Here is a 12,523-nt window from a genome sequence, read left to right as displayed (position 1 = left end):
ATGTGCTTTATGGCTTGAAGGACTTGAAACTGGAAGATCTGTCTTGGGAGGTATAGGCCTTAATGGATCCAAGCAGACATTCATGATATTGGATGAGGAACAATAAATACCGGCCTGGTGACATTAGTCTATTTGGCTTTTATGTAAACACACCAGTAACCTTTAACTTAAATATATTATGTGAAGTAGATTTAAACCCAATCACTAAAAACTCATCTTTTTGACATGCCATTTCACACATTTCATATGTTTTAAGTCTGCAGACTTCATTAACAGAATACCAGGTGATCCTGCCACAAAGTTCCTTCTTCAGGTGTCTCCTGTTGTGGGGTGACAACTCTCTGCTTTGCTCCTGTGTAGTCACCCTGTCTCTCAACCCCTGGAGGAGACTACAGCAGCCATGCCAACACACATTGCATAGGCATGGTCCACTGTTCCATACAGGTCATACTTTTTTTTTGTTTGTTTCCCAAGCCCAACCACATAGAAACAATTTCCACTCACTGCACTGATAATGGCCCACAAGCCAGGGAAAAGCCAGGGACAGTAGTATGAAGTCTGGTGTAAATGGCTCTGTATGAGGCTGTATCCTTGCTATGAACCCAAGGTTCTGCATGCCTCTTGACCAACCACCCTAAATCAAAGACTTCTCCATGGCTAGCCTACATTCTGTTTTCATCTACAACCAACAATGTCAGTGGACTCTAATCACAAATCTGTTATTTACAAAGACGTATTCCATACCATGACCAACATGTTCTATGGGCAATGGCAGGGTGGGCTGCATAGTGGCCGGATTATTTCCCTATGGCATTGGGGTTCTGTTCTCTCCATGTTTTTCGGTTCCACCCAACAGCATGCTCGTCCATTGTCTGCTGACAACATTTCTGCTTGTATGAGTGTAGTAGGGCCAAAAGTGCCATAGTAACATGTGGTGTCCCAGAACAATGATACACCTGATACTAGTATTCGGGAACCTGATATTTCCTGAATACTAACACAGGGACACTTTGGGTTCTCAAATCTTGACACAGCGATACATGGGGTTAAAGAGAAATGGCGCACTGATGCTTGCAGTCCAAAAAAAAAACGCACACTGGCATTTGGGAAGAGCAACGTAACTGGATGCATCTTGTCCTCGAAGCAAGATATAAGCCATACCCTGCTCTAGACCTAATGGCCTTTATGCCTGTAACTCCACCTGCATAAAATGTGCCCATCCCATTACCTACTTTTCCAAAAATTTCCAAAAGTCATTCATAACCTTCCTTTGTGCCTGGTCCCATCCAAACTTTTACAGACCTTGCACAGTATGTCCCTTCTCTTCCAAGGACAACATGCTCCCCCTATTCTAATCATAGGAAGTCTAATATATAGATTACCAATTTGACTAGAGTGGGAGAATCTGTCACCATGGGGGAGCAAGACATGTGACTTGCCTTGGACAACACTTCAGAGTGATTTAGCAGCTCACTTGCTGAAGGCTAGTTCACACCAGCCACAGTGCGTTCTGGCCCGATTGGTGCCGGAACGCACTGGATCCTATTGGAACCCAACTCACTTTGTGTTGGGGTGGGAGGGGATGTTGCGGAGCTTCGGACTCAATGGCACTGCGGCCGCACGGCAACGTGTGGCACACCAATGCCTGCGTTCCGGTCCGGTCCGGTCCGAAAAAATGCTCCAAGCACAATTTTTTCTGATTGGACCGGAACGCAGGCATTGATGTGCCACATGTTCCCGTGCGGCCGATCACACTGTGGCTCATGGGCATGGCTGTGCTGCCATTGAGTTCAATGCACCACCATGCCCCCTCCCGCCCCTTAACAAAGTGAGCCAGCTGCAATACGATCCAGTACGTTCCGGCCACAATCGGGCCGGAACACACTGTGGATGGTGGGAACTAGCCCTAAAGGTCATGGTAATGAAGAGGGTCATAGTACAATTCAAACTGGATTTGGTATACTAGAACAATGGACAATACTGCCACTTTGGGTTCCAAAAGCTATGGCACACTTATGCTTGGAGTCCCAGAACATAGGCCCACTGAGACTATGGTTTTTGGAAGAATGTTCCTCTGACACTTGGGTTTTCTGAACAATGGCCTTCTGCCGCTTGTGGTCCCAGAACAATCGAACACTCTCACTTGTGCACCCAGAACAACGACACACAAGCTTGTGGTACCAGAACAATGGCACACTGACACTTGATGTCTCAGAACAATGGCACACTGACATGTGTGGTCCTAGAACAATGGCACACTGACACTTATGGTCTCAAAGCAACGGCACACTGACACTTGTGGTCTCAAAACATTGGCACACTGACACTTGTGAACCCAGTACAATGTCACACTGACACTTAAGGTCAAATGGCAATGGCACGCGAACACTCATAGTCCAAGAACAATGGCATGCTGACACTTGTGGTCCCAGAAGAATGACACGCTGACAAATGTGGACCCAGAAGAATGATGTGCTGCCATTTGGGGATAACTAAATAAAGATGCAATGACATGTTGGGGTTGCAGAAAACAACACATAAGGTAATTTTATCAGCTCTCTTCAAAAATGTGAAAGGTGCAATGAGGAGATGTATTTAGAGCCATGATATCTGATAAGTATAAAGGAGGGGAGTCTGTGTCTGATCCTTTTACCAGACATAGAGGGGGTTAGCAGGAGTGTGCAGAATCTTCCCTTCGTGATGAACACCTAATCCTATATCCTCTACGTAAAAGCCATTCTGCTCCAAATCTGTCTGTAATCAGAGCAGGAATTCCTATTCACGACCCCCATTCCTGAATACCCTTTCCATAGTTAACCCTTGCTGGCACAAAGAGCCCCCGCCATCACTAATTAATTACTGGTACTTCTTGTACTAGAAACAAAAGCCCCATATTGATTGATAAAGGCAATGCAGGTACTTCTATCTGTGACCTCTGGAGCTGATCAGCCAACCAAATGTTAACATGTATGGCTTAAAGTAACATTGCACCCAAAGCTGATATTTAAATTCCCGGTAGACAGTTTCCTATTTCCCCCAAGCACTCCACTGCTGAGATATTTGCCCTGAAAGTAGACCTAACTGCGATCTTGCGATGGAGGAAAAAAATTAACATTTCCAGACCCATGTTGGCCTAAGAGGAGTCGGATGTAAATGGACGTGTGTCTGTGTGCACTAGATTACCCCCGATCCGGAACAATCAGGTCCGCCAAAATGGAATACCGCCTGGACCTGTCCGGAGCTGGGGGTGGCTGGATGTAAAAGGAAGCCCATCCGTTTAGATCTGACTGCCCATTCACCAAAGGTGGCCATACACCTTACGATTATCGGACGACACTTTTCGTCCGATGATCGAACCGTCGTACGGCCGCCCCATTATGCCCCGATTATCACAAGGTTAAATTAGCCTTAAGTAAAGAAAAGCACCCGGACGAATTGCGGTAATCAACCGCACGTATTTTCGTTTGTGCATGAGCAGTGTAGATCGTACGATTTTTGACGTACGGAAACGCCACCGAACTTGCAATAATCGTACGATCAACCAAAGTTTTCAAACATGCTTGAAAGTCAAGTCGTATGATTGTACAGTATTTGCGGTTGTACACTGCCCACACACCTTGCGATTATCGGACAAAAACGCGATCGCGTACGATAATCGTAAGGTGTATGGGCACCTTAACATGGGGCATCCAATCAGGTTTCCCTGAAACAGTCAGACCCAATCGAATGCAGGTGTGAAAGGGGCCCATGGGTCCTTCCATTGATGACTTGTTTCAAAAGTTACAATATGCTTGTGCTCCATCTCTGGCATCAATGCTTAGCAAAAGAAAAGCATGCAACCAGATACTTCAAACCGGCTGAATTCTGGGCTAGTTACATAGTTACATAGTATTGAGGTTGAATAAAGACATAAGTCCATCAAGTCCAACCTATTGCGTGTATGCATTTATGAGCTGGTGTGTGCATGTATATGTGTCCATGTGTGATTTTCTCTTAGCAATACCTGTACCCCTGTATGTTATGGTCTCCCAGGAACTCGTCCAGGAGTCGCTTGAATGCTTCCACACTCTTGGCTGAGATCACTTCCTGTGGCAGCGAGTTCCAGACCCTAACCGCTCTAACTGTGAAGAACCCCCTGCGCCCTGTGTGGTGACTTGCTAAGGAGTGAATCTTAGCACCCTGGGAGCCAGAGGCAAAACTAGAAAACCTCAGGGACCCGGTGCAGGAAACCATGACCGTGGGAGGGACCAACGGAGTGTTGGCCTGCTGCATGCTGAGAGCTGTAGTCCCAGGAGGCAATGTCGGCACCTTGCTGTTTACTGGTGCCGGGCCCTCTTCTTGCTTTCTGGGCGTCCCTCCCCAAGTGGCCGGATTCCAGGGCACAGTTGCACATGCGCAGGCCCGGCACTACCACAAAGGCAAGTCAAGCGGCTGCCTGAGGGCGCTGAAGGGGTGAGGGCGGAAAAAACGCAAAAGTGCACCTTCGCCTGTGTAGGCAAAAATGCTTGCACCGGCCCTGCACATGCGACCGCTGCGACCCCGGTAGTTCCACTAGTGCTGGGAGCATTTAGCTATTAAAATATATTGGAAATGGCAGTTTTATAGCCCTATCATGACAGGTTCACTTTAAAGAGACCCTGTCACAGGACCATTTACTTCAACAGCACTCTTTCCAAAAGCGTATATGTGCATTTAACGTATATTAGGCACGTAATTTAGCCTCCCTTGTGTAGATATCTAAAAGCCCTGAGACTACTGCTCAGTGCCACCATCTTGAAAGTAATGTCGGCCGCTCCAGAGCTGTCACTCAAGTGACACTCTATAGTAGGGATGCACCGATACCGTTTCTTTTGTGTACCGATATTTTTTTCCCCGGTATTCGCGGATACCGAATATCGATACCGGAAGTCTCATTAAGGAAGCTGGGCAACGTGTAATGACTCGCCCCCTTGGCTTCATGACTGGCCAGCTTCCCAACCAATCAGGAAGCCGGGCGGCGAGTCATTACACAGCGCCTGGCTTCCTGATTGTCTCCATAAAGAGGACCTGTCACTCCATATTTGCTATTGCATAGAGGGCTTGCTATCCCCCTATGTGATAGCAATAGAGTTAAGTGTAAGAAAAAAAAATTAGCCACATATAAAAAAAAAACCAAAAAAACATGCACATACAAACGCAAAAACGCGTTTGGTGCGCTTACATATGAAAACGATTGCGCTGCACATGTTACATATCACCGCGAATGTCAGAGTGTGAGCAATAATTCTAGGGCCATCAATCACTGATAACACTAAACTGATGAACAGTAAAATGCTTTTAACTTGTCGCCTATGAAGAATTTTAGGTGTGGCTGTTTTTGGTCATCTGCACAAGTACGAGGATCTTTATTCTCAGCCATGTGACTGGCATTTGTATTTAAAAAGTCGTCACATTTTCTAAAAAACACAGTAAGGATCCTTCACCTGGAATATTAGCTTTGTACATTAAACTAAAAGTATAGAACAATGATATATGTACGTCTACGATGAAGACTGTTCAGTGTTCTACGTCTAATCTACGTCAAATTATTTGTGCAGCGTGCTCTTATCTTCCCTGCTTGTTACCTAAAATTCCTCAGTGATATCATGATACCGAGAAAGAGAAACACGGGACAGAAGGACAGACAGATAAGAATGAGATAGATAGATATATACAGACATAGATAGATAGATAGATAGATAGATAGATAGATAGATAGATAGATAGATATTAATGAGATAGATAGATAGATAGATAGATAGATACAGACATAGATAGATAGATAGATAGATAGATAGATAGATAGATAGATATATACAGACATAGATAGATAGATAGATAGATAGATAGATAGATAGATAGATAGATAGATAGATAGATAGATAGATAGATATTAATGAGATAGATAGATAGATAGATAGATAGATAGATAGATAGATAGATAAAGAGAATGAGATAGATAGATAGATAAAGAGAATGAGATAGATAGATAGACAGATAGATAGAAAAGAATGAGATAGATGATAGATAGATAGATAGATAGATAGATAGATAGATAGATAGATAGATAGATAGATAGATACAGACATAGATAGATAGATAGAAAAGAATGAGATACATAGATAGATAGATGATAGATAGATAGATGATAGATAGATAGATAGATAGATAGATAGATAGATAGATAGAAAGAAAAGAATGAGATAGATCGATATATACAGACATACATAGGCAGACAAGATACATAGATCATAGATACATAGAAATGAATGATATAGATGATAGATAGATAGAAAGAAAAGAATGAGATAGATAAATAGAACAATATGAATATCTATACGCAGTGTACATGACGATACACATGGCACATTCTTAGGGGTGGGTGATGCAGGGGTGAGGAATTAAGGAAATCCTACTTTGATTTTTCCGTACACTCCCCCCCTCTGTTCTATGCACCATGTGCTGGATCTGGAAAGGTTCGGTATGTGACAGGTTAATACATCCCAGGCAATGGGTATAAATTTGGGGGTCTGCAGATTCTCCACACAGATTGGGTGAGGCGCGGTACACAGGATGAGGTGCGAGTCACTCTGGGTCACCTTCACTTTGACCCTACTGGGAGGTGTGACCCCTGCGGCGGCTGTGGGCAGCGCTGGCACAAGCGGGGTGGAAGGACGAGGATCGGAGTCACAGAGAGGTATGTAGACAGCCAAGTATTCAATATGATTCAAATGTTACATTTATTTGATACTTTTTTTGCATATTGGGGCAATATTAGTTTATTATTGTATATTATTTTTGGATATTTTTATATCTTTTTTTATGTTTTTGATATATTTATATATATTGTGTCTGCAGGCCGGGGGTCTTTTTTTTTCTTTTTTCCCCTACAATCTTCAGTTAATTATAAAGTCCAAAACTGATTGGGAGCATTTCCCCATGAAAATAGATCGCTGACACAGAGTGACCATTTGATTACTATTCTCTCCAACCAAAACGGAGGTCACCTGCTGGTATGGTACTCCAGCGCTGAGGTGTCCCTCCCTCTGACCCCCCAAAGGTCTGTGCAATGGCTGATTGAGTTTGGCACATTTTGGTGGGGGATATCTCATCGGAGTCCCCAAAATATTTCAAGAGAGTCCCCAGATTTAGGTGGAGATGACCCACAAATCACTGCGACAGTCAGAGTGCTTATTATTGTATTACATAATTAGGTAAAGTGCGTCCATTAACCCCTTCATGACTGAGGCCTTTTTTTCATTTTTTGCACCCATGTTATATTCCACATTTTAGTCCTGTGGATCGATGAATGGAAGTTCGTCGACCTCCTCCCCAGCTCCCGCTCCTGGGCCCGTAGGAGGGACAACGGAGCCTGGGAAGCACGGCGGCGGCCCCTTCTTCGGGACGCAGAAGCAATCTGGTAACAGGTAAGTCGCCAGGATCGCTTCTGTTGTAAAGCCGACAGTCGGCTCTACAAGTTTAAACAGAGTCCCGGCGGCAAAAGTCGCCGGGAGTCTGTTTAAACAGCCCCGATGGGGTTAAGTAATCCAGAAATGTAAAAGGAATGGGGAGGGGGGGGGGTTACTGTAGTGCTATGTGAACATTGTACAGGCGATGGGAAATTACAGGTTGTCAGCATACGTACCTCTCTTCAACTCTACACTGGAAACTTTATGTGTATGGGTGTAAGTTATTTCATTCATTGGTAAAGGTTCTCATTCATCCAGGTCAGGGTACATCTGTGAAACATAAATCAAGGCACCTGGACTTGCTGTGTGTTTCTTGAAGACGTTTCACTGGTCATCCGACCAGCTTTCTCAATTCAGAATGACTTGTACAAAAATATCCCAGGAGGCTGCGGGGGCAGGGCATGTCGTTCCTACCTAGGCGAGGGGAGGGGGGTTAAAATAGATCTGAGCACTGAAGGTCTACTTTAAGGTATGCTAAAACGACATGCAGTAATATTGACTGAGAGGCCACTTTGGCATGCCTTAGTCCCCCTATAAGATGCTCCTGCAGCTTTGATGAAACAGGGATACTGAGTGCTATACAAACAAATTCAGACTAAGGGCTTTTGCCTGTGAAGGTTCTCATTCCTCCAGGTCATGGTATATCTGTTAAACAGAAATCAAGGCGCCTGGACTTGCTGTATTTTTCTTGAAGACGTTTCGCTGCTCATCCGACCAGCTTTTTCAATTCAGAATGACTTGTACAAAAAATACTCTGGGAATACATATGGTGAATGTTCCAATCCACATCATCTGTTTATCATGTCCAGCATGGGGTCAGAGACGTCATGGGGGTGAGGTGTTAATTGCATTTGCATGAATGGAGCTAGTAGGTGTTATTAAGCAAATAGGGGTAGTCTGATGACCAGCGAAACGTCTTCAGGAAATATACAGCAAGTCCAGTGGCCTTGATTGGAAGGGTGGAAGGATTGGAAGGGTTGCAGTTTTTATATACTGGAGGTTAGGCTCAAGTTAGGGAGCATGGGGCTAAAATGCCCTGACGCAGGGGAAGGGGGTACATATACCTTATCATAAGGAGGGGGAGGGGTGGTTTCGGGTCTGGGAGCATCAGTTGGGGGGGGTTGCAAGTGCATCTGTAAGTTGGGGTGTCAGACTTGGTCTACATTGTCCATGGGTGATAACATTTGCTGAAAAAGTGAATCAGTAGATGGTATGGTGTGCCTGTGGGAGAATGCAGGGGTTTCAGATGTAGCAGGGGACAGGCTCTTCTACCCAGGCAGTGGCAGGGGACAGGCTCTTCTACCCAGGCTGTGGCAGGGGACAGGCTCTTCTACCCAGGCTGTGGCAGGGGACAGGCTCTTCTACCCAGGCAGTGGCAGGGGACAGGTTCTTCTACCCAGGCTGCTGGCAGTGGACAGGCTCTTCTACCCAGGCTGTGGCAGGGGACAGGCTCTTCTACCCAGGCAGTGGCAAGGGACAGGCTCTTCTACCCAGGCAGTGGCAGGGGACAGGCTCTTCTATCCAGGCAGTGGCAGGGGACAGGCTCTTCTACCCAGGCAGTGGCAAGGGACAGGCTCTTCTACCCAGGCAGTGGCAGGGGACAGGCTCTTCTATCCAGGCAGTGGCAGGGGACAGGCTCTTCTACCCAGGCAGTGGCAAGGGACAGGCTCTTCTACCCAGGCAGTGGCAGGGGACAGGCTCTTCTATCCAGGCAGTGGCAGGGGACAGGCTCTTCTACCCAGGCAGTGGCAAGGGACAGGCTCTTCTACCCAGGCAGTGGCAGGGGACAGGCTCTTCTATCCAGGCAGTGGCAGGGGACAGGCTCTTCTACCCAGGCAGTGGCAAGGGACAGGCTCTTCTACCCAGGCAGTGGCAGGGGACAGGCTCTTCTATCCAGGCAGTGGCAGGGGACAGGCTCTTCTACCCAGGCAGTGGCAAGGGACAGGCTCTTCTACCCAGGCAGTGGCAGGGGACAGGCTCTTCTATCCAGGCAGTGGCAGGGGACAGGCTCTTCTACCCAGGCAGTGGCAAGGGACAGGCTCTTCTACCCAGGCAGTGGCAGGGGACAGGCTCTTCTATCCAGGCAGTGGCAGGGGACAGGCTCTTCTACCCAGGCAGTGGCAAGGGACAGGCTCTTCTACCCAGGCAGTGGCAGGGGACAGGCTCTTCTATCCAGGCAGTGGCAGGGGACAGGCTCTTCTACCCAGGCAGTGGCAAGGGACAGGCTCTTCTACCCAGGCAGTGGCAGGGGACAGGCTCTTCTATCCAGGCAGTGGCAGGGGACAGGCTCTTCTACCCAGGCAGTGGCAAGGGACAGGCTCTTCTACCCAGGCAGTGGCAGGGGACAGGCTCTTCTATCCAGGCAGTGGCAGGGGACAGGCTCTTCTACCCAGGCAGTGGCAAGGGACAGGCTCTTCTACCCAGGCAGTGGCAGGGGACAGGCTCTTCTATCCAGGCAGTGGCAGGGGACAGGCTCTTCTACCCAGGCAGTGGCAAGGGACAGGCTCTTCTACCCAGGCAGTGGCAGGGGACAGGCTCTTCTATCCAGGCAGTGGCAGGGGACAGGCTCTTCTACCCAGGCAGTGGCAAGGGACAGGCTCTTCTACCCAGGCAGTGGCAGGGGACAGGCTCTTCTATCCAGGCAGTGGCAGGGGACAGGCTCTTCTACCCAGGCAGTGGCAAGGGACAGGCTCTTCTACCCAGGCAGTGGCAGGGGACAGGCTCTTCTATCCAGGCAGTGGCAGGGGACAGGCTCTTCTACCCAGGCAGTGGCAAGGGACAGGCTCTTCTACCCAGGCAGTGGCAGGGGACAGGCTCTTCTATCCAGGCAGTGGCAGGGGACAGGCTCTTCTACCCAGGCAGTGGCAAGGGACAGGCTCTTCTACCCAGGCAGTGGCAGGGGACAGGCTCTTCTATCCAGGCAGTGGCAGGGGACAGGCTCTTCTACCCAGGCAGTGGCAAGGGACAGGCTCTTCTACCCAGGCAGTGGCAGGGGACAGGCTCTTCTATCCAGGCAGTGGCAGGGGACAGGCTCTTCTACCCAGGCAGTGGCAAGGGACAGGCTCTTCTACCCAGGCAGTGGCAGGGGACAGGCTCTTCTATCCAGGCAGTGGCAGGGGACAGGCTCTTCTACCCAGGCAGTGGCAAGGGACAGGCTCTTCTACCCAGGCAGTGGCAGGGGACAGGCTCTTCTATCCAGGCAGTGGCAGGGGACAGGCTCTTCTACCCAGGCAGTGGCAAGGGACAGGCTCTTCTACCCAGGCAGTGGCAGGGGACAGGCTCTTCTATCCAGGCAGTGGCAGGGGACAGGCTCTTCTACCCAGGCAGTGGCAAGGGACAGGCTCTTCTACCCAGGCAGTGGCAGGGGACAGGCTCTTCTATCCAGGCAGTGGCAGGGGACAGGCTCTTCTACCCAGGCAGTGGCAAGGGACAGGCTCTTCTACCCAGGCAGTGGCAGGGGACAGGCTCTTCTATCCAGGCAGTGGCAGGGGACAGGCTCTTCTACCCAGGCAGTGGCAAGGGACAGGCTCTTCTACCCAGGCAGTGGCAGGGGACAGGCTCTTCTATCCAGGCAGTGGCAGGGGACAGGCTCTTCTACCCAGGCAGTGGCAAGGGACAGGCTCTTCTACCCAGGCAGTGGCAGGGGACAGGCTCTTCTATCCAGGCAGTGGCAGGGGACAGGCTCTTCTACCCAGGCAGTGGCAAGGGACAGGCTCTTCTACCCAGGCAGTGGCAGGGGACAGGCTCTTCTATCCAGGCAGTGGCAGGGGACAGGCTCTTCTACCCAGGCAGTGGCAAGGGACAGGCTCTTCTACCCAGGCAGTGGCAGGCTCTTCTACCCAGGCTGCTGGCAGGGGACAGGCTCTTCTACCCAGGCTGTGGCAGGGGACAGGCTCTTCTACCCAGGCTGTGGCTGCTTTAGAAAGAAATCAAACTGTATGACATTGAAAACCTTTAATTTTGATGCTCCAATGTCGGTTCAGTTGGGCTTTAAGGTCTTCAAAAAAGCTACTTAAAGCTTTATGAATCATCACAATACGTGGCGCTCCAAAGACCGGTGTTTACAATAGAAATCCTGGGTCAACTAGGCCAAAAATAGACAATCATCACGGACCAGAAGTGACTTGGTACACCCAAATTATGATCTTTTCAACAGATGCTGGCATGCGCCCAGAAGGAAGATGCACTGCCAGGGCGGTGACAGAGATGATGCTCTGCCAATTTCCTAAATTAACATTTTTCAGTGTCCATTGTTGTATGTTATTTGATTGGTTTTCATCATGTTCAGTACAATAATAATACATTGCGATCTCAGTAAACAAGCCGGGTTGCATTAGTTTGCCCTCAATGGTTAACTTGCAGAAGTTGTAGTGTTCCTTTACTACTTGTGTCTCCGCACAGATACGGGCAGCTTCTCTGCATTGCCTGGCAGCGGTCCACATCCACGTTTCAGGAGGAGGCTGGCCCAGGCTGGGGGTTGGCCACGTTTAGAGGATCGAGAATGCCGCCTGAAGACGCTGCTTCTTCGAGTGGGTGACCTGGGGCTTGGGTACGATTCAGAAGAGACTGTCCTCTTTAAGTACTGCAGCGGAGGTTGTCCCAGATCTCGTACCAACCATGACCTGATCCTGTCCCGGCTGTTGCAGAAAAGTGACCTCCCTTCCCTCCTGGAGGAGAAGATATTTGGTGGGCCCTGCTGTCGGCCCACGCACTACGAGGATGTAGCATTCTTGGACGACAACCACCGGTGGCATACCGTGGAGAAGCTCTCTGCTGCGGCGTGCGGCTGTGTTGGCTGACTTTGCCAGACCATGATAGAGACACTGTAGAGCACGGCAGTATAGAATCTATTTATGAATGTAATCTATATAGCTGCCTCTCAGAATACACATGGCAGGACTGCGAGTGGAGGGAGAAAAAAAAGAATGGGAATCTGGACCTATGGGCAGCCAAGTGTCTGCAGATTTAACATAGATAGTGGATTGGGACCAAAGGCATTAACAGACCTATGTAGCCAGTGTATGGGCTGAACATAA

General features: G+C 48.6%; 1 protein-coding gene across 1 annotated transcript; it reads left to right on the top strand.

Annotated features, from left to right (window-relative positions):
• Window positions 1–6,591: 6,591 nt before the first annotated feature.
• Window positions 6,592–12,312, top strand: PSPN (persephin). Its single transcript, XM_018566113.1, has 2 exons — window positions 6,592–6,715; window positions 11,889–12,312. The coding sequence occupies exons 1-2, from the start codon at window positions 6,592–6,594 to the stop codon at window positions 12,284–12,286; spliced, it is 522 nt and encodes a 173-aa protein (XP_018421615.1). The 3' UTR covers window positions 12,287–12,312.
• The last annotated feature ends 211 nt before the right edge of the window (window positions 12,313–12,523 follow it).

This window comes from Nanorana parkeri, unplaced genomic scaffold, assembly GCF_000935625.1.
Source record: "Nanorana parkeri isolate BGI_ZX_2015 unplaced genomic scaffold, ASM93562v1 scaffold920, whole genome shotgun sequence".
Classification (NCBI taxonomy): Eukaryota; Metazoa; Chordata; class Amphibia; order Anura; family Dicroglossidae; genus Nanorana; species Nanorana parkeri.
This window is presented reverse-complemented; position numbering and strand designations above follow the sequence as displayed.